The 21,818-nt window shown below is 36.7% G+C and overlaps 3 protein-coding genes and 1 long non-coding RNA gene across 4 annotated transcripts in view; all 4 read right to left on the bottom strand.

Annotated features, from left to right (window-relative positions):
- The window catches only part of LOC107553795 (uncharacterized), a 7,308-nt gene extending 5,890 nt beyond the window's left edge, over positions 1-1,418 (bottom strand). Inside the window, exons 1-2 of the long non-coding RNA XR_001604992.1 lie at positions 1,317-1,418; positions 1,094-1,217 (exon numbers count right to left, since the gene is read on the bottom strand). This is a non-coding gene — a long non-coding RNA (uncharacterized lncRNA). The remainder of the gene's footprint in view (positions 1-1,093; positions 1,218-1,316) is intronic.
- The window catches only part of LOC107553794 (serine/threonine-protein kinase D3-like), a 17,539-nt gene extending 11,201 nt beyond the window's left edge, over positions 1-6,338 (bottom strand). Inside the window, exons 1-7 of the mRNA XM_016236098.1 lie at positions 6,103-6,338; positions 4,740-4,894; positions 4,458-4,662; positions 4,072-4,149; positions 2,837-2,942; positions 2,612-2,735; positions 1,820-1,897 (exon numbers count right to left, since the gene is read on the bottom strand). Coding sequence (XP_016091584.1) covers positions 1,820-1,897; positions 2,612-2,735; positions 2,837-2,942; positions 4,072-4,149; positions 4,458-4,662; positions 4,740-4,894; positions 6,103-6,250 — 894 coding nt within the window. The 5' untranslated portion in view covers positions 6,251-6,338. The remainder of the gene's footprint in view (positions 1-1,819; positions 1,898-2,611; positions 2,736-2,836; positions 2,943-4,071; positions 4,150-4,457; positions 4,663-4,739; positions 4,895-6,102) is intronic.
- A 167-nt stretch (positions 6,339-6,505) lies between these two features.
- On the bottom strand, positions 6,506-14,213 carry LOC107553755 (serine/threonine-protein kinase D3-like; the record flags this gene model as incomplete). The annotated part of the gene is made up of 3 exons (XM_016236067.1): positions 14,098-14,213; positions 13,610-13,770; positions 6,506-6,634 (listed from the first exon to the last, which is right to left on the bottom strand). Coding segments are annotated over exons 1-3 (345 nt in total), but the record flags the coding sequence as incomplete, so codon positions are not given.
- Positions 14,214-17,384: 3,171 nt separating this feature from the next.
- The window catches only part of klc2 (kinesin light chain 2), a 16,704-nt gene continuing 12,270 nt past the window's right edge, over positions 17,385-21,818 (bottom strand). Inside the window, exons 6-10 of the mRNA XM_016236066.1 lie at positions 20,829-20,928; positions 20,382-20,431; positions 19,394-19,452; positions 19,199-19,307; positions 17,385-17,576 (exon numbers count right to left, since the gene is read on the bottom strand). Coding sequence (XP_016091552.1) covers positions 17,385-17,576; positions 19,199-19,307; positions 19,394-19,452; positions 20,382-20,431; positions 20,829-20,928 — 510 coding nt within the window. The remainder of the gene's footprint in view (positions 17,577-19,198; positions 19,308-19,393; positions 19,453-20,381; positions 20,432-20,828; positions 20,929-21,818) is intronic.

Genomic DNA, 21,818 nt, shown 5'->3' with positions numbered 1-21,818 from the left:
TATATATATATATATATATATATATATATATATATATATATATATATATATATATATATATATATATATATATAAAATAGTAAAATATATAATAAAATATGTATTTATATATATACACTACCAGTCAAAAGTGTGGGATCAGACTTGTAATGTTTTTAAAGAAGTCTCTTCTGCTCATCAAGGCTGCATTTATTTGATCAAAAATACAGAAAAAAACAGTAATCTTGCAAAATGTTATTACAATATAAAATAATGGTTTATATTTTAATATTGTTTAAAATATAATTTATTTCTGTGATGCAATGCTGAATTTCCATCAGCCATTACTCCAGTATAAAGTGTCACATGATCCTTCAGAAATCATAATAATATGCTGATTTATTATCAGAATTATCAACAGTTGTGCTGCCAAATATATTTTTGGAAACTGTGATACTTTTTTCAGGATTCTTTGATTAATAAAAAGCATTTATTCAAAATGTAAATCTTTTCTAACAATATAAATCTTTGCTATCACTTCGTAACAATTTAACAGATCATCGCTGAATAAAAGTTTTCATTTCTTTCAAAAAAAAAAGAAAGAATAAAAGTTTACTGACCCCCAACTTTTGAACTTTAGAGTATATTGTTAGAAAATATTTCTATTTTAAATAAATGCTGTGCTTTTTAACTTTTTTTCATCAAAGAATCCCGAAAAAAAGTATCACAGCTTCCCAAAAAATATGAAGCAGCAACAGTTTCCAGCACTGATAATAAATCAGCTTATTATTATGATTTCTGAAGATCATGTGACACTGATTTCTGTGACTGGAGTAATGATGCTGAAAATACAGCTCTGATCACAGGAATAAATTAGATTTTAATGTATATTAAAATAGAAAAATGTTATTTTACATCATAATAATATTTCACAATATTACATTTTTTCCTGTATTTTTGATAATGCAGCCTTGATGAGCAGAAGACACTCCTGTAAAAAACACTAAAAATCATTCTAATCCCAAACTTTTGACCGGTAGTGTATTTATATATACATACTAAGTAAATAAAAAAATATAAATAATAATTATGCATTTGAATAAGAGTGTGTCACCAGCGTGTCAGTGTTGGTATGATGGATCAACCAGCCTTTCTTCAGCACTCCACTGTTCCTTCTCTTGCTGTGTTTGACTGACTGCACCACTCGCATCAGAGGGATATTAACACTGAAGCACGGCCTGACACACACACACACACACACACACAGAGAGAGAGAGAGAGAGACGTGAACATCTGAGCTCAGTCTGCAGCTGATCAGGTGGGATGTGGATCCTTACGCATTGGGCGGCTGCAGCGGCGTCACTTCTGCGGCCGGAGGGTCTTTATATCGCAGCTCTTCATAAAGATCGTTCACTGACACCACCGCCACGCTGTCATCAAACTCTGAAAATACAGTACACTCGCTTGATCACAACAAAACACACAAATAAAGACATCATATACAGTCAAATCAGATCATACAATGTTTTACAGCAGCTGAGGGCCTGATCGAGAGCCGACTCCCATGACGGGCCGTCCTGATCCGCAAACACACAGTACACCAGAGATCCCGTCACCAGCTCGAACGAGTGTGCGCTGTTGCCTGGCAACACTGGAATAGTGAGCTGAGCCGAGCCTCGAACCTGCAGCACCTCTGAGAGAGAAATCTCCTGAAATGAAGAACACACAACTATGTTAAAAACTTCATGACAGTCCTAAGATGAACTGTGCGTCAAATGTTGCTCTATTTCACATTATGAAGCGTTAAAGGTGACATGATGCATTATAAAGACTTACAAACCTTATAGTACTTATTGCTGATTTCATTCGGGTACATGGTGATACTTTTCCCATCTAATACCCAGTAGTGACGTTTTCTCTGCAAAGAAAAACATATATAAATATTTATAATAATATATAATAAGAACACTTGTAAATATATATATATATATTGATTAATAAAAAGCATTTATTCAAAATGTAAATCTTTTCTAACAATATAAATCTTTGCTATCACTTCGTAACAATTTAACAGATCATCGCTGAATAAAAGTTTTCATTTCTTTCAAAAAAAAAAGAAAGAATAAAAGTTTACTGACCCCCAACTTTTGAACTTTAGAGTATATTGTTAGAAAATATTTCTATTTTAAATAAATGCTGTGCTTTTTAACTTTTTTTCATCAAAGAATCCCGAAAAAAAGTATCACAGCTTCCCAAAAAATATGAAGCAGCAACAGTTTCCAGCACTGATAATAAATCAGCTTATTATTATGATTTCTGAAGATCATGTGACACTGATTTCTGTGACTGGAGTAATGATGCTGAAAATACAGCTCTGATCACAGGAATAAATTAGATTTTAATGTATATTAAAATAGAAAAATGTTATTTTACATCATAATAATATTTCACAATATTACATTTTTTCCTGTATTTTTGATAATGCAGCCTTGATGAGCAGAAGACACTCCTGTAAAAAACACTAAAAATCATTCTGATCCCAAACTTTTGACCGGTAGTGTATTTATATATACATACTAAGTAAATAAAAAAATATAAATAATAATTATGCATTTGAATAAGAGTGTGTCACCAGCGTGTCAGTGTTGGTATGATGGATCAACCAGCCTTTCTTCAGCACTCCACTGTTCCTTCTCTTGCTGTGTTTGACTGACTGCACCACTCGCATCAGAGGGATATTAACACTGAAGCACGGCCTGACACACACACACACACACACACACACAGAGAGAGAGAGAGAGAGACGTGAACATCTGAGCTCAGTCTGCAGCTGATCAGGTGGGATGTGGATCCTTACGCATTGGGCGGCTGCAGCGGCGTCACTTCTGCGGCCGGAGGGTCTTTATATCGCAGCTCTTCATAAAGATCGTTCACTGACACCACCGCCACGCTGTCATCAAACTCTGAAAATACAGTACACTCGCTTGATCACAACAAAACACACAAATAAAGACATCATATACAGTCAAATCAGATCATACAATGTTTTACAGCAGCTGTCATACATGGAGACGTACACAACATGACTCAGGACGTTTAACATGCTAAAAATATTTTTAACATTTTTATATTTATCTATGCATTTTAAACTGTTCTGAACTGCTATATTCTGCTCACCTAGGCTGCATTAATTTGATCAAAAATACAGTTAAGACTGTAATATTGTGAAATATTTTTACAATTTAAAATGAGTGTATTCTATTGTAATATTTCTTCAAATGTCATTTATTTCTGAGATCAAAGCTGTATTTTCAGTGTCACACGATCTTCAGAAATCATTCTAATATGCTGATTTGAAAACAGTTGCTGCTTCATGTTTTTGTGGAAACCATGATACATTTTATTTTTCAGGAATCAATAAAACATTATATATGTCTTTACTGTCACTTTTGATCAATTTAATCCATCGCTGCTTAATAAAAGTGTTATTTCTCCTTCAAAAAACTTACTGACCCCAAACTTTGAATGATAGTGCATACATTTAATTATTTTTAACACATTCACATTTGGATCATGTTGGAAGTAAACCTAATGTCTGAGAATGCTTTAATTTATGCAAAATGTACATGTCAATACTGGTTTCCAGTATTTTATCAGCATGGTGGAAATGTTGTATATATAATACAAACACATAATTTATATCATATAAATATTAAATGATAAATAAACAAATAAACATGCAATTAGGCAATAAAACAAAATGTAAATATTCGGTGTATATATCAAATATTAATACAAATACATTTTAAATAAATAAAATATTAATATAATAAATATAAATACTACATAATAAATAAGCAACTAAGCAAAAAAAAAAAAATCTTTTTTTTTTACTGTCTTTAATTTATGCTGATGTCTCTATAGTGGTGGACTCATAAACTAAAACATAAAGGTTTTATTTAAATGTCAAACAATATTATCACAATGCAAAAAGTCCTACAAGTGGGATGCAAATTCTTTATGATAATTTAGATTTTCCTCCTTTGATTTGGGGTGAAATGTGACCTAGAAATGTTTTTATCCCAAACTGACCTTCTCCGTTTGCTTTCTCACCCCTGCAGTCAGGAGGAACGAGAGTCACACACCTGCGATGACAATTAAACCTACAGTCTGGAGAGAAACGCAGAGAGAAAGGAAGATGTTACTGCTCTTTCTGAGAAGCGCTGTTGAAAGAGCACCAGAACACACCTGTAGCCAATCAGCAGTAAGGGGCGTGTCAACTCATGATGGGGGAGGGGCCTGTTGCATAGAATGTTCATGCATTTGGGGGCGGGGCTAACAAGATAGGGGTGTGGTCCTTTTGGTTCAGGGCGTGTTTTAATAACTTTCTCAGGATCAATTTGGCCTTGGATCTTTCTACTAAAAATGTTTCCAAAGAGGCTTTCTTTGTGATTTTTCTTTTTGAGGTGATCTCTCACCGGAGCACTGCATGCCCTGTCTGAAGAGGCCCTTGAGCAGCCGGAAGCAGTACTGGCAGACCGTGGGTTTGGTGTAGGTGTGAATGTGGAAGGTGTGCGGGACGCGAGGCCGGGCCTCCTTCCCATCCGACAGCCCCACAGACACCGGCACGTCGGCCCAGGACGGCGGGCGCGAGCGTGAGCGCGACGGCTTCGACATGCTGATCTGAGGGACAAAACAAAGGTTTTCAGGGAGCATTTCAAACACCTCGCAGAAACGTGAGCGTCGGTTCGGATCGTCACCTCCTCCAGACTCCCGCCCGTGTGACTGGAGAGCGACGGAGTCCTCGGGCGTCCCGGAGGAAACAGAGACAGACTCGGGCCGCAGCGGCGAAACACGCGAGAGCAGTCGTTGGGCAACTTAAACGCACAGCGCTTGTGGAAATCCAGACCGCAGCCTGCAGAGAGCAAGTCAAAGAAAAACTCTCAAACGCTTCACTTTTCGCAACACTCTTAAGACATTAAACAACATAATGCAACACAAATGCCATAGAAACTAAGCAAAAAATGCAATATGTTTTCAATACATAAATATTTATAAATAATATAATACATCTAAAAATGATAATAAATATAAAAAATGAGCAATTAAGCAATAAAACAAAACGTAAATATTCTGTATAAGTCTTTGTTTTAATGCATGTTAAGTGCTGCACATTTCAGTGTTAAACAGCGTAATGCACCAAAAGTCAAACTAAACATAGATGGCATTTACATGAATGTTTATACATAAAATCTATTTTAAATATACAGTACACATTTATATTACAATAATAAATATAAAAATTATAATAAATAAATATACTGAGTAATAAATAAATAATTAAGCAATAAAATAAAATGCAACTATTCAGTTCAATAAATATTTTAAGCAATAAACAAATAAATAAGCAATTAATAAATACAACTAAACATTAACAACAATGCAGAAACTAAGCAAAACAATCTAATACATGTAAATATATATTTATAAATAATATAATTATTAATATAACTAAAACTAAGCAAAAACATTAAATAACATTTTAATACATATAATTGATATTAATAAACATTAAATACAAATATTAGAATGTATAAATAGATAAACTCTTCATAACACAACAAATATACTGTTTTAAACCAGATCATGCAACAAAAGGAAAACCAAACATCATGGCATAAAAACGAAGCAAAAATAAATAAAATAAAATAATAAATATTCATAAAAAATATATTATTGACATTATGAATATTTCATAAGAAACATCAATATCATAATAATATAAATATTAAGTGATACACAAACAAAAGCAATTTACCAATTAAATAAAACAAGGATTTTATATAAGACTTCATCTTACTGCATTTGAAGTATTTCACGTGGTCGTACCTTAACAAACAAACAGAAGTCGGCACACCATTGGCTCCAAAGATGCAAAACAATTTAATAATGGACTTCACACAAGGTTATGTTTCGAGCTCACAGGCTCTTCATCAGACTTTGGAGCCTATGGTGCATTAACTTTTGTTTGTTTTTTATGATTTTTTTTTTGTCAAGCACCCACTTTTGAGCATTTTTTGCTATTGATGTGTGTGCATTGGTTTTGTCTTTACGTAGTCATACCTTCACATTTCAGGCCCTGTCGGACGAGTCCCCATAACATCTCACCGCAGTAGTGACAAAACGTAGGTGTGCGATACGAATGGACAACCAGAGAATGTGGACGGTACTTTGTCTCGGTCACTGAAGCCGCTCCTAGAGGAATCAACATGACTGACAGCTGTCAACATCATCTGCAGTGATAAATGATGCGAGCAGTGACCGGATGGTGTGTGTGTGTGCGTGTGTGAGTGTGAGTGAGTGTGAGTGTGAGTGTGAGTGTGAGTGTGAGTGTGAGTGTGAGTGTGAGTGTGAGTGTGAGTGTGAGTGTGAGTGTGAGTGTGAGTGTGAGTGTGAGTGTGAGTGTGAGTGTGAGTGTGAGTGTGAGTGTGAGTGTGAGTGTGAGTGTGAGTGTGAGTGTGAGTGTGAGTGTGAGTGTGAGTGTGACCCGTATGTCGTGTTTTTCAGTTAGTCTCTGTAAGATCTGCTCTGTGTTCGGCTCATGTCTGAATAACAGCAGCTTCTCACCGAGACCCACGACACTGCACTCCGGAGCCTTAAACACACACACAAAAACACACAAACATTAAACATACATTGGCTATTTGATTTGACTTGAACTCTGAAGTACGGGACACTTGCATGCTGTCAACAACATGCAAATTATTCAAAAAAGTACAGAAAAGTATAATAAAATCTAAATATTATGTGAAATATCATTATGCAACAAAAGTAATACCAAACATCATCACAGAAAGTAAGCAAAAAACTTAAAATATAAATAAATATTTTAAATACAATGTATATTATAAATATATTATAATAAATATTACATAGAAATATTAAATAAAATATATTAAATAGAATAAAATAAAATCATAACACATTAAAAATAATGCAACAAAAGTAATGCAAAAAATCATGTCAGAAATTAAGCAATGAATCAAATAAGAAACAAATAAAAATGTGGAATAATACAATTTATATCATGAATAATAAATATTAAATATAGTAAACAGGTAAATACAATCATCATAAAACAATAAAATACTGTTAATGCAACAAATGTAATACCAATCTTCATGTCAAAGACAAACAAATGAATAAATGAAATCCTCATAACACAAAAATACTGTTTTAAGCATCATAATGCAACAAAAGTAATACAAAACACCAGCAATAAAAAAATAAAACATCTAATATTTTAAGACTTCTAGCATTTTAAGAGATTTTGTATATTGTTAAAAGAATTTCAGAAATGTGGCCCTCAAGAATACAGCAAACTCCTGCACCGTTTCACAGTACAGACACACGATCAAACACTGAAAAACGACTCAAATGTCTGTCACGTCTGTTCTCTTCTACAGTGCATTTCTCAGGGTGTAAATAAGATCGTCTAATATAATCACAACCACACACTCATACAGACGCACGCAGGGCACAAACGCTCCTTTAAGAAATATGAAGCTGAAGTGTCTGTAAGAAGCATGTGCGTTCAGTCTGTGTCTGAAGCCGCAGCTCTAATCATCAGATGAGGGTGAAAGTGGGTCAGATCATGATGGCACTGCAGCGGCTGAACGACTGCATAACTCTCATGCCGACAGCTCTTAAATGTCAATCATTCGCGTTTCAATTCAAACGGATGTGAGTCAAACTGAGACTCTCCTCAATAACTCACACCTGATATTCAATCCAAGGTCTGTGAACTCTGAACACATTAACTGTATCAAAAACAACGTGAATTGTACTCATTTTATCTGGCTAACAATATTGAGACTACAAAATCATGGAGTGCTTTTGTGCCAATATAAATTGTTTACATACCTAAATAAACGAAAGTGGGGTAAACAGGGCTCGTTTTGAAAACCCCAGACGGCACACGTGCGTCTGCAAGATGTCTGTTAAAGATCGCTTGATCTGGAAAGCATCTGCTGTCTACAAACATCTCATAGACATCTTTAAGATGTCAGTTTTACGTGCATTCTAAATCATAAACATCTTAAAGACATCTTCTAAACGTCTGATAGGAAACGTCCCATAGACGTATCGCAGATGAGCGAACAAATAAAAAAATACGTCTTGCAGACGTCAAATAGACTATCAGGGACGTTCTCGTCTATATGCGAAACTTTTCAAAAAAGACAAGGAATCGTTTTTGCGTAAATTAATTAATTTGTCATGTGCATTATTTATTTATTGATTGATGTGAATTGCAGCGCTAGGGGGCAAGCTTTCAATGACAGCACTAAAACTGTGGGATTACAGTTTTTTGGGGGGAAATATGATGCAATAATAACCGCATTTTAACATCTACTTTAAAAATCCCACAGCATTTCACCATCACAGTAATTACTTCATTAGCTCAATACCATATTCACAGCTTCATTATGTGCTTTATTTGTAATTTAGGCCTTCCTCTTCCACATCAGCTTCAAACAACATTCAACTTCCTGTTTGAGACTAAACACTCACGAACGTCTGAGAACACGTTCACTCTCAACTTAAATGCATGACAAACAGACAAAAAAGGCGAAAGTAAAAGCAGATCTTAAAGGAAAAAATAAACTGGTTTCTCTATGAAACTTTAACGATAAGGGTTCAGGGTGTTAAACCCACTTGAAAGATCTGAAAATTTGACAAACACATTATCAAACTGCAGTTCTGTTCCATCCTGTTACACGCCACTCAAGAAGCTGGTCAGGGTGACGCTTTGTTGTGGTGCTGCGCAGATGTGAAGTGTTTACCTCATTTTCAGATCACTGGAGCTTCTGGAATCACTCGCTTCACATAGTGTACTATGTCTTTACCTGCAGAAGGGTCGTTCACAAGCTGTGCATGTGCAATAAAGATGCTTCATCGCTGACATTTCCCTGAGAGCACACGTACATCACAGAGACGTCTATTTGACGTCTACAAGACGTTTTTTTTTTAAAGTGTTTGCTCATCTGCAATACGTCTATAGGACGTTTCCTATCAGATGTCGAATAGACCTTTAGAAGATGTCTTCAAGATGTTTATGATTTAGAATGAATGTAAAACTGACCCCAGAGAGCACACGTACGTCTGCAAGATGTCTGTTAAAGATCTCTTGATCTGGAAAGCATCTGCTGTGTTCAAACATCTGACAGACGTCTTTCAGATGTCAGTTTTACATACATTCTAAATCATAAACATCTTAAAGACATCTAATAGACGTCTATTTGACATCTAAAAGGAAACGTCCTATAGACGTACTGCAGATGAGCAAACACTCTAAAAAATACGTCTTGCAGACGTCAAATAGACGTCTCCGAGATGCATGTACGCTATCAGGGACACCTTAAAGACGTCTATGAGATGTTTGTACACAGCAGATGCTTTCCAGATCAAGCGATCTTTAACAGACATCTTGCAGACGTACCCAAGCTATCTGGGTTCTGAGCTTTGGTTCCTCTAATGGATCGTAGGTAGATATTCACCTCGCCCAGTGATCTTTATGCTTTCTGTTTTCTAAGGTATCCAGTTATTTCGATGTGAGAAACCGCTGCAAATGATTCAGTGCGTGAGTGAACTGTCTGAATGAATCGAATTGACTCACAAACCATTTCAAACAGTTTTACGGATTAGATAAAAAATGATTCATTTTCGAATCTGGCATCGTCTGATTCATAACAGCTGATTGAAAACACAAGACTTGATTGGTGAAATGTTGTCAGGTTAAAAAAAACAAAAAAAAACAGAAGTGAGCTATTTTCTTTGAAAGTGCCAGACTTCTGAGTAGCCGCTACTGGTAAATAACTAAAAGAATAACAAAGTACATATTATGTCAAAATAATATGAAAAGAAATACCAGTTTGCACTATCAAGCAGCATAACGGATTGTTTTTGTATAGCTGAAATAACTGGAAGTGAATGACACAACGGAATTTGCGCACTTACATAAAAGATAAGGTGGATACTGAAGCACAGCAGTATTTTACTGAAGCTCATGCCCTAGTAAAAAGGGTCTAGTGAAACCCTGGTTCAGTTAGCAACTATTCTGCAACCCTTTTTTCAGGTCAAAACTCTTTATAGATATAGATATGAACAATTTTTTAACAAAAATTGAATTGCATGAAACCAAAAAATAATTGGGGACCAACCACAATGCCATCACAGTCCCCTAAATGTAATTTTCCAAAATGTGCAGTATAACACTGCACACAACTGCATCCCACAATGCAATGCAATGCACTTGACTTGACCTTACATTTGCAATGAACCGCTAACCATGTTTTATTTATTTCCCCTTGATTTTGTGTTCGGATCTAAGATGCTTTTATAAAAACAAAAAGAGAAGGAAGTGCAACATTTTTAAACCATAATTAAAATAACAATATTTTCATATAACCGTATTTCTGAGACAACTGATAATAAACATGCAATGTAATGAGGTCATGTAAAAATATTAACATTTATCGTAATACACAATACGATTCCCATACTATTTATAGTAAACTGTTGATACTGTAAAGTATGCATGTGCGTATGTGCATGTCTCTAATGTATAATGACGTTAGGTGAGATCAGTTAGCGTTCATGTGTGTGTATATGGGAGTGTATCCAATGAAGGTCAGTGTGTTTGTGTGTGTGTGTGTGTGAGATGATCCTGTCCCACTGCAGTGGAAACGGCACCATAAGAAGGTCAAGCAGAGAAACAGTGTGTGTGTGTGTGTGTGTGTGTGTGTGTGTGTGTGAGTGAGTGTGTTAGGGGAAGAGTCTGTGGTTGGAAAGTTACATGCAGATGCTGTGAACCACAGCGGACAAACAGAGAGGCGGCCGGAGGGGGAGAGATGCTGAAGGAGGGCTGAGTTACTGATGAGTGTGTGTGTGAATGTTTGAGTAGCACCTAATTCAGTAGCATCTTGACACACACTCTCTTTAACTTCCCCTTCTTTCACAGAAACAAAGAGGTGTGAATTCTTCAAATAATTAAAAAAAATTGTAAGGTTAAAACCCTAAGACAAGCATTAATATTGATCATACTTACTGTTGTGCATAGCAACAGCCTAGCAACTACCTTAGTTATCGCAACTTGGCAACCGCATAGTGATCTGCTAAAAACACTCTGAGCACCTTAGTTATCGCCGAGCAACAGCCTAGCAACCACCTGGAACAACCTGGCAACTACACGGCAATCTGCTAAAAACACTCTGACTGAGCACCTTAGTTATCGCATAGCAACAGCCTAGCAACCACCCGGAACAACCTGGCCAATGCACAGTGATCTGCTAAAAACACTCTGAGCGCCTTAGTTATCGCATAGCAACAGCCTAGCGACGACCTGAAACAACCTGGCAACTACACGGCAATCTGCTAAAAATTACTCTGAGCACCTTAGTTATCGCATAGCAACAGTCTACCAACCACTCAAAACAACCTGGCGTCTGTTCACTGATCTGCTAAAAACTACTGTGACTGAGCACCTTAGCGACCACATAGCAACAGCCTATCAACCACCCAGAACAACCTGACAATCTGCTAAAACTACTCTCTGAGCAACATAGCGACCACCAACAGCCTAGCAACCACCCAGAACAACCTGGCAACTGTCCATCTGCTAAAACTACTCTGAGCGACATAGCAACACCCTAGCAACCACCCTAGCAACTGAAACTGCACAGCTATCTGGCAATACACTCTGAGCACCTTAGTTTCCACATAGCAACAATCTAGCAACCACCCAGAACAATCGAAACTGCACTGCAATCTGCTAAAACACTTTGAGTACTTTAGCGACAGCCTAGCAAACTCCCAGAGCAACCTGGCAACTAGCAATCTGCTAAAACTACTCTGAGCAACATAGCGACCAGATAGCAACAGCCTAGCAACCACCCAGAACAACCAAAACTGCACAGCTATCTGTTAATATGCTCTGAGCACCTTAGTTACCATATTGCAACAGCCTAGCAACCACCCAGAACAACCAAAACTGCACAGCTATCTGTTAATATGCTCTGAGCACCTTAGTTACCACATTGCAACAGCCTAGCAACCACCCAGAACAACCAAAACTGCACTGCAATCACCTAAAACACTCTGAGCACTTTAGTGACCACCTAGCAACCACCCAGAACAACCTGGCAACCTGCTAAAACTACCTCTGAGCAACTTAAGGACCTCATAGCAACAGCCTAACAACCACCTAAAATCTCTGATAATAATGAGCATATGACAGTCAATATTCATGGACTTCACAATCTGTTGAAAGTGAACTCAGACTGCATGTTTGTTTTTTAGGCACCTGTTGTGAACCAATCATTGTTTAAACTTTTAATGCACTAAAGGCAGAAGATGCAGTATGTTTGATGAACCTGTGGGTCCTGCTAACGTTCCTATTTAAAACTGAAAGGCTGAAGGCAATGAAAAGGTGCTTTTGTTGTTGTTGGAGAGAGAGACAATAGTCCTAGCAATAGTGTGTTGCAGTGGTTTGTATGGATTGTCTGTGTGCGCTTGACCTTTTGACTGTGGAAAGCAGCCTTCACTGAAGACATTGTCAGTAATGCGGTTATTAGAGTGGGTGTTTGACTGACACTGCATGAATGTGCAAACACATACAGGAAAAGTTGACCAAATATGTAAATTCTGTCATCATTTATCCAAAGTGTACCTAAATTTAAATTGTAAACGATATAAAACGTAGCTCTTAAATCTTCACATGCATTCAAACAAGATGCATCAGAACGTGTTGCACCAGATTTGACATTTGTGTGACGTATTTGAACATATTTGAACATTTATGATGAGTAAAATTATTTTCAGCATTCAAAGCTATTGTATTGTATTGTCTTGTATTATAATCAGTGCTGGGTACATTACAGATTACAAAATTAGGTACTTGTAATTAGAGTATACTAAATTTTAAAATGCTCATAATCAGATTACAGTTACTTTTTTATGGATTACATGATTACATATTATTCAAACCTGGAAGACTTTTGGCATGTAATGTCATTGCGGTTTTCATATTTATTGATGTTTGTTCAGATAATGCAAATCTTTTTTGTCAGCCAAACCCCTTAGACATAACATATTTACTTGAAATATCTCAGAGGAAGTTAATATTTCAATAATTGAACAACACATTTTCATGTTGACAGTTCTCGGATGTTGGTCAATGGTTACATTGACATGCAGGTAAACAAATAATACATTTCTATTTTCAGTGTTGAACTGTTTAAATTATTTTTATTTAAACATTTTATGATTTAATTATTAGCTAACTCACAGACCCACCTAAAAGTAATCTAAAATAAGTAGTCAGAAAACACCTAAAATTAGTAATTTCGTTTCTAAGTACAATTTTCATCATGTAATCAGTAACGGATTACATTTGTAAGTAATCGACCCAGCACTGATTATAATGCACAAACTCCTTTTATAGTGCTTTTTGAGCTCGACTGCCCATTCACTCAAATATAGCGGGCAAGATTTATTGTGAACTATTTCTTTAAAGTTTAAACGTCGCAGTCTCAATAAGAACTACGCCTCAAGAGTTGAAGTTCTGCAGTACCTTTCTCTCAATGATTTCGGCTGCGAGATGCTTCGCCTGCTGGAAGCTGAGGTGTCCCTCAGGGATCCGTACGTCCTCTTTGAGGAGCCCGATCTGAAAGTGGACACATATGGGCCCCTGTGCAGAGGATTGGGGCCCCATGGACAGCTGAGAGAAAGAACCTGAGAGAAAGAGAGCGTTAACTCCGATCAAACGGCACTCCTTTAGACATTCACAGGTTCAACACAACTTACCTGCACCCATCCTGGTGTTTCTCGAAGCGTCTTGTAATTGTACAACTGTTCTATAGCATTACTGCAATAATTGTTCCACTAATTGGTTTATTATTATGCACATATCATCATCAGACAGTCTTTAAAGGCTTTGGTGTTTGAAGGACCCCAAAGGCTCCTTCAAGTGCAAGACAACAACTGAAACTAGCATTAACCTGCCTAGATTAACATTAAGATTAAAGTTTAATATAGTCAAGCTCCGAAAGAGGAACTTACCAGAGACATAACTGATGTCAACGCTTTTTGGGCGGTGGTTTGAGTTGGCAGCCATTTTCTTCACATTGGTGTGTTCAAACTAGCACATTTCGCAGCCCCGTTTCAGACACTTCTGCCACTGCTCTGGTTTCCTTGTGTGAGAGCTTCAGCAGACGAACGACAGGCAGCTGAGACAGGAAGTTGATGCTCAAACTTCAGCGTTTCTGTATGTGACGTGTGGGTCTGACGTGCTGCCCACCAAACATTATCTGATGAACTTTAAAACTGTAGGAAACTCAAGGCAAATATGGCAGCACTGGGGTCAACATCTCTTTAGCCTACACAAGGAGTACTTTCAGTTTTATTTTGTGCAAATATGTATTGAATCACTGAACTTTGTCTTGTGCTACAGAGATCCAACTCCAAACTCTGATATTAACCAAAAAACACTCTGAGCGGCAGAACTAATAACTTTTGAACAATTAGGGAGTTTTCTCTTCTGGATGGATGGAGAAACAGACACACAGAATGGTAGGTAGATAGATAGAATGATAGGTAGATAGAAAGAACGATAGAACAATAGATAGAACGATAGGTAGATAGATAGAACGATAGGTAGATATATAGAACGGTAGGTAGATAGATAGAACGGTAGACAGAACGATATAGATAGGTAGGTAGATAGATAGGTAGGTAGATAGATAGAACAGTAGATAGATAGAACGGTAGACAGAACGATATAGGTAGGTAGGTAGATAGATAGATAGAACGGTAGGTAGGTAGATAGATAGAATGGTATAGATAGATATAGAACAGTAGATAGAACGATATAGGTAGGTAGATAGATAGAACGGTAGGTAGGTAGATAGATAGATATAGAACAGTAGATAGAACGATATAGGTAGGTAGATAGATAGAACGGTAGGTAGGTAGATAGATAGATATAGAACAGTAGATAGAACGATATAGGTAGGTAGATAGATAGATAGCACAATATAGATAGGTAGGTAGGTAGATGGACAGATAGGTAGATATAGATAGAACGATAGATAGGTAGACAGACAAGACAGATATAGATAAATAGATAGATAGACAGACAGACAGATATATGGATAGGTAGCTATAGATAGATAGATAGGAAGGTAGACAGACAGATAGGTAGATATAGATAGAACGATAGATAGTTAGACAGATATAGATAGATGGATGGATAGGTAGCTATAGATAGAACGATAGATAGATAGGAAGGTAGACAGACAGACAGACAGATGGTAGGTAGACAGACAGATAGGTAGATATAGATAGAACGATAGATAGATAGGTAGACAGACAGACAGACAGATATAGATAGACAGAATGGCAAACAGAATTATAAGACAGAACGATAGATAGACAGACAGACCAACAGATAAATAATGATAGACAGACAGATAGACAGAACGATATTTTCTTCGGCTGTCAAGCCGACATAATTAAGACACATGAAAACATTACTTTGGTTTGAAAAGCAGAGTTTATTCCGAACCGTTTATTAAAGCATACATGAGGCTGGCTCCTTCACAAGTGAAGCATATCTGAGGAACAGCTGCTAGACGCTTCCCTTCACAGCTGATCTGGGGACGCCACAGGCTCCTTCTAACAACGCTACGATTTCTGACTAAGACAGGGGGCGCTGTTCCCAGATCAGTGCAGAAGGGCAGCCTGTGTAACTGCAGCACAATCTAATGTGGTGAGAGGAAGGCATCAGAAATCATCAGAAATCATGACAAACACAGCCAGAGGTGGGTTCACATTCATAAGTGGTGTAAACACGGCATTAATAAACTACACACCTGTCTGTGCTAGAAGCATGAGGAGGATAACTTACACAAGTGTGTGTTTTTGTGGTCGTGAGTCAAAAAAATCAGTATCTTACAATCAATAATGACATTGATATCTATCGCTCCAATTCCTTGCTCCAACTTCATAATTTTCATCACTTTGTTTTCTCACTTTCTAGAACCCTTATCTTTGTTCAGCTTAATGAAACGTAATCATCAGCATGAACGCATTGGTGACTTTTTGCAATACATTCTATTCGAGAAAATCTCACAAAACCTGCCCAAGGACAAGCTTGTGTTATATTTCACCGCAAAACAATACAATTGGAGAATTGCATTCAACTAAGAATATTTTGAAAGAAAATCAAGCACATTTAAGCATTGCGACAAATAAGCACATTTAAACCCTAAATTCTCAATAATGTATTGCTGTAACAAACAAAATGACTGCATGTCAAATAAATTATATTTCAATGATGAATTTTGGGTTTTTAAATGTATAGCTACAGATAGAGGGGTGTATATATATATGCATACCCCTCTCTCCATAGCTATATATATATATATATATATGTCATTTGAAATTGGAGAAAAAATGTGCCTTAATGTGGCAATGCAAAGAACAAAATTAATGGTCCAATTTTCTTTATGGAAAATGCATAATTGCAGATACACTACCGTTCAAATGTTTGGGGTAAGTAAAAAAATAAATTAAAAATAGATTAAAAAGAATACTTTTATTCAGCAAGCATGCAATAAATTAATCATAAAGTGAAAGAAAACACATTTATAATAAATAATATTTATTTACAACTGGTGAGCCAGCAAGCCATTTCAAACTCCCAAAACTAACAAAACGAACTTCGTTTTGGCATGATTTTGTTCAAAATGTCACATCAGTTCGGGGCCTTTATTTTAAATTGTAATAATATTTCACAATATTACAGTTTTTTCTGTATTTTTGATCAAATAAATGCAGCCTTGCTGAGCAGAAGAGACTTCTTTCAGAAACATTGCAACAATTATTCTAAACTTTTATATAAATATAAACTACATATGTGACCCTGGAGCACAAAAGCAGTGTTGAGTCGCTGGGGTATATTTGTAGCAATAGCCAAAAATACATTGTATGGGTCAAAATTATAGATTTTTCTTTTATGCCAAAAATCATTAGGCTATTAAGTAAAGATCATGTTCCATGAAGATATTTAGTAAGTTTCCTACCATAAATATATTAAAACTTAATTTTTGTTTAGTAATATGCATTGCTAAGAACTTCATTTGGACAAATTTAAAGATGATTTTCTCAATATTTAGATTTTTTTGCATCCTCAGATTCCAGATTTTCAAATAGTTGCATCTCGACCAAATATTGTCCTATCCTAACAAACCATACATCAATGGAAAGCTTATTTATTCAGCTTTCAGATGCTGCATAAATCTCAATTTCACAAAATTGATCCTTATGACTGGTTTTGTGCTCCAGGGTCACATATAAATAAAAACAAAGGCTCTGCGGGCTCCACTGACCCCACTCCACTCGGCTTCGTCTCCTTCACAGTCTCCTCGGGGGCCTCCGGGGCCATTTACTCCGTCCCGACTCTGACGTCTGTCTCCTCCGGCACAACCTCCGTCCTTCAGCAGCTCCACCACCTTACTCTGATTAATCGCATCGATGCCCTGACAAGCAGAACGAGTCGATTTCACCAGCTTTCACAATGTTGTGGTGTTATTTCTAGAGTTGTCAGTCAATTAAAATAAGCAATAAATTCACTTTAGTTTGAATTTAAAGGGATACTCCAACCCAAAATGAAAATGTTGTCATTAACCACTTACCCCCATGTCGTTCCAAACTCGTAAAAGCTTCGTTCGTCTTCGGAACACAATTTAAGATATTTTGGATGAAATCCGGGAGGCTTGTGACTGTCCCCATTGACTGCCAAGTAAATGACACTGTCAAGGTCCAGAAAAGTATGAAAGACATCATCAAAAAAGTCCATCTGCCATCAGTGGCTCAACCGTAACGTTATGAAGCGACGAGAATACTTTTTGTACGCGAAGAAAACAAAAATAACGACTTTATTCAACAATTCGTCTCCTCTGTGTCTCTTCGCATCACCGTATCGCTATTTTGGAGAATAACCGCTGAACGCAAGCAGCGCATGCTCTTCGGTGACAGCCGCGCTGCACGGATGCGCTGTTTTCCTTCAAATCAAAGAGTAAATACACGTAGAAAACGTATCCTTGTGTCGCGGCTGACACAGAAGAGCGTACGCTGCTTGCGTTCAGTGGATATTCTCGTCGCTTCATAACATTACGGTTGAACCACTGATGGCAGATGGACTATTCTGACGATGTCTTTCATATTTTTGTAAGGGAAACAGGTCAATAATTTAGCTCAAAGGGAATCATTTAAGATTTTAAAGGGAACTCCACCATTAATATGCAAGGGAATTAGGACAGAATCACTGTTTTACGGCTGATCACTGAGACGGCCAGCGATTCAGTGAGCGAGCCGTATGACAGCAATTCTGCAATGGATATCAATATCCAAAATATAGTGAAAACACTATTAATTAGCATAGTAACAAGATCGGCAGTTTAAGACATTAACTTGTGAGCACAAAACACAAGATACTTCTCTTTTCCATATAAATAAGGCTTTATTGGATAAATCTAAGACATATAAACTAATCTAACACACGCATTCACACACAAGTTGCAGAAAGAGAGAAAGTGAGGAAAATAATTAGTTTAAGAGAATGAAAATGTGAAATCCCAAGTTACAGCAATATGTGCCATTGTATAGATCTGAACAACCATCAATCACTTAATTAACCCTCGCACTGAATTCCTCAATGAGGTTAAAATTGGTTTAGGTTTAGGCTTGCTTCAGAGAGGCTAGGGTCTGATTTATGACATCCTGTTGTCTTGGGCCTCTGTGGAATTTTTGTGACTCCTCGTGCCTCAACTCGGTTTTGACCAAATCTTAGATTGTCTGATTCGGTCTGATATCCTACACTTTTCTGGACCTTGACAGTGCAAGTTACTTGGCAGTCAATGGGACAGTCACAAGATTTCATCCAAATATCTTATATTTTCAAAAATTTTCATTTTGGGGTGGAGTATCCCTTTAAGTAAGGTAAGGTTTAATTTAGTTGAGTAAGGTAAGAGAAAACGCATAGAGAGTCAGTGAGGTGATCTTTAACATCGTTCTCTTCCTGTACGAGTCATCTGCACAGGAAGTCGACCTTGAGTTTATAGGTCGAGCATCAGGTAGGAAATCAGCATGCATGCAGTACCTGTTTGCGGTTTTTGGTTGCACACTCCTCCAGCGTCTCGGCAGCCTCCAGTTTGCCCTGCCGGCGGTACAGCGCGCCCAGACTCTTCAGCGTGGTGTTAACAGTGGGGCTACACGAGAGAAACATTAAGAGAGTCACTCTGATTCCTCCACACTCTGATACCCAGGATCCTCGGAGGCACACCTGCACACTCACCTGTCCACTTTGCAGGCTTTGTACCAGCTGCCGTACAGACCCGAGTCCTTCCTCTTACCCTGGAAATGACCATCAGACAAACTGAATTCACACAGCAATGAAGACATCTTAAACACATAGATTAAATATAATGAAATGAGAGCATTAGAAATATGAAAACTGGTACAAAATAAATAAATAAAAGAAGACCACACTAAATTTTTGTTCAGAAGAAAATAAATTGGAAACATTTATTTTGTTTAGTGTTATATAAAAGTAATGTCTTATTGCTTAAATATCATTAACATAGATATGTTTATTAACAAGGTTAAGTAGATATAGACATACATTATATTTAATATACATAAAATATGCACATTATCGTTTAAGATTTTTTAATTTGCTTGAAGATTCTGCTCAGCAAGGCTGCATTCATTTGGTCAAAAATACTGTACAAATCAGTAATATTGTGAAATATTATTACAATTTAAAATAGCTGTGTTCTATTTGAATTTGTTTTAAAATGTAATTTATTTCTTTGACGCAAAGCTGAATTTTCAGCATCATTACTCCAGTCTTCAGTGTCACGCGATCCTTCAGAAATCATAATAATATGCATAACATTTCTTATTATCAATGTTGAAAATAGTTGTGCTGCTTCATGTTTTTGTGTAAATCGTGATTCATTTTTATTTCAGGATTCTTTGATGAATGTAAAGTTTAAAAGAACAGCATTTATTTGAAATATAACTTATTTCTAACATTATAAATGTCTTTACTGGCAATTTAGATCAATTTAATGCATCCTTTCTAAATAAAAATATAAATTTCTTTAAAACAATAAAAATCTCACTGACCCGAACTTTTGAACGGTAATGTAAATATACAAATGTTTTTACATTTAAATAAATACATTTATACAAATATTTACATTTAAATATATGTATACATAAATATAAATACATGTATTTATTATAAATAAATTTAAATAATATAAAGCCTATAATACCTTGCTCTCTTCTCTTTCCTCTGCATGCATCCAGATTGGTTTATTATCATCTGTGGGGGAAAAAATAATTCTCATAAAAAAAAAAAAGTGTTGACTTTTTTTTGTGATTAATTCAATATTACCACTGTTTTTTTTCTAGCAGCTTTCCCTGCATGGCATCAGACACTGAGTGGCAAGTCTTCCTTTTTTTACTCTAATGAGCTTGCTGTGCCTTTAGGAAGAGCAGGTGGATGTAAACCTGTAAGCGTCTGATTGGCTAAAAGCCTGTGATGTCATAACAGATTAGACACAACCTCTCACTCGGATGCCATCCTGACAAAAACTAATGGAGATGCAAACAAAAACGTGTGCATTCTTAGCAAAACGCATGATTAACATAAAAAGGCTAACGAAATTCACATAAAACAAATATGAATATATGATCTCTATGCGTGTGTAAATACATACTGTTGACAGATCCGAACTCTTTCTCATGCGCGCGGGTCAGGATCTCCTTGTAAAGCGTCTCTGCGTCTTTGAATTTGCCCTGTTTCAGGTAACACGTCGCCTGCGGAGGAAACAAAATCACAGTCATTGAGCTTCTGAGAGAACAATGCTCTCGGGTTTTCAGATCCGCAGCCAAACGCTGATGTTTCGTATCAGAATTCACCCAGAGGGCTTGTGCTTTGTCACTGCGTCTGCAGTTTCTCCTGATCTTGCTCTTTATTGACCTTGAATATTTACTTTCACAGATAAACACGAGAGCAGGAGACATCAGGACATGATATATTAGATGCAAACTTGATTTAAGGCAAACAAGTTATATTCTGTTTATTTGCATCTCTTAATTTCATCCTGTTTGCACGGTGTTAGTTTTGATTAAAGGGGTCATATGACGCGATTTCAAGTTTTCCTTTCTCTTTGGAGTGTTACAAGCTCTTGGTGCATAAAGAAGATCTGTAAAGTTGCAAAGACTAAAGTCTCAAAACCAAAGAGATATTCTTTATAAAAGTTAAGAGTCAGCCACTCCCTCCTAAAACGACTTGTTCTAACACGCCCCCACATATCTACATCACTATGTGGGAAGATTTGCATAATGCCGCACAAATGTGCACGCAAATAAAGGCGGCGTGGTTTCAGGAACAGCAGTAGTGTTGATGCAACATGTCAGGGAGATGCTGTGTTTCAGTGCGAAAGCAAAAACACTTTATTTGGCCTTCTGGAAGTAGATGCAATAAGGAATCATTGGTTAAGATTTATTTACAACAGAATTCCCACTTTGCTATGACAATCTGGCACTTCTGAATCAGCGACTGTAAGTACGTTTTGTTATTAGTTCAAGTATTTGCTAGTGACTGTTCAAATGCGGAGTTTTGGGCAGCGCAGAGTGACGCGTCATGTGTGTGTGTGTGAGAGTGTGTGTGTGTGTGTGTGTGTGTGTGAGAGAGTGTGTGTGTG

Source organism: Sinocyclocheilus grahami, unplaced genomic scaffold (assembly GCF_001515645.1).
Source record: "Sinocyclocheilus grahami isolate Dianchi unplaced genomic scaffold, SAMN03320097.WGS_v1.1 scaffold481.1, whole genome shotgun sequence".
Classification (NCBI taxonomy): domain Eukaryota; kingdom Metazoa; phylum Chordata; class Actinopteri; order Cypriniformes; family Cyprinidae; genus Sinocyclocheilus; species Sinocyclocheilus grahami.
The sequence above is the reverse complement of the archived record's forward strand: the minus strand, read 5'-3'. Positions and strand labels throughout refer to the sequence as shown.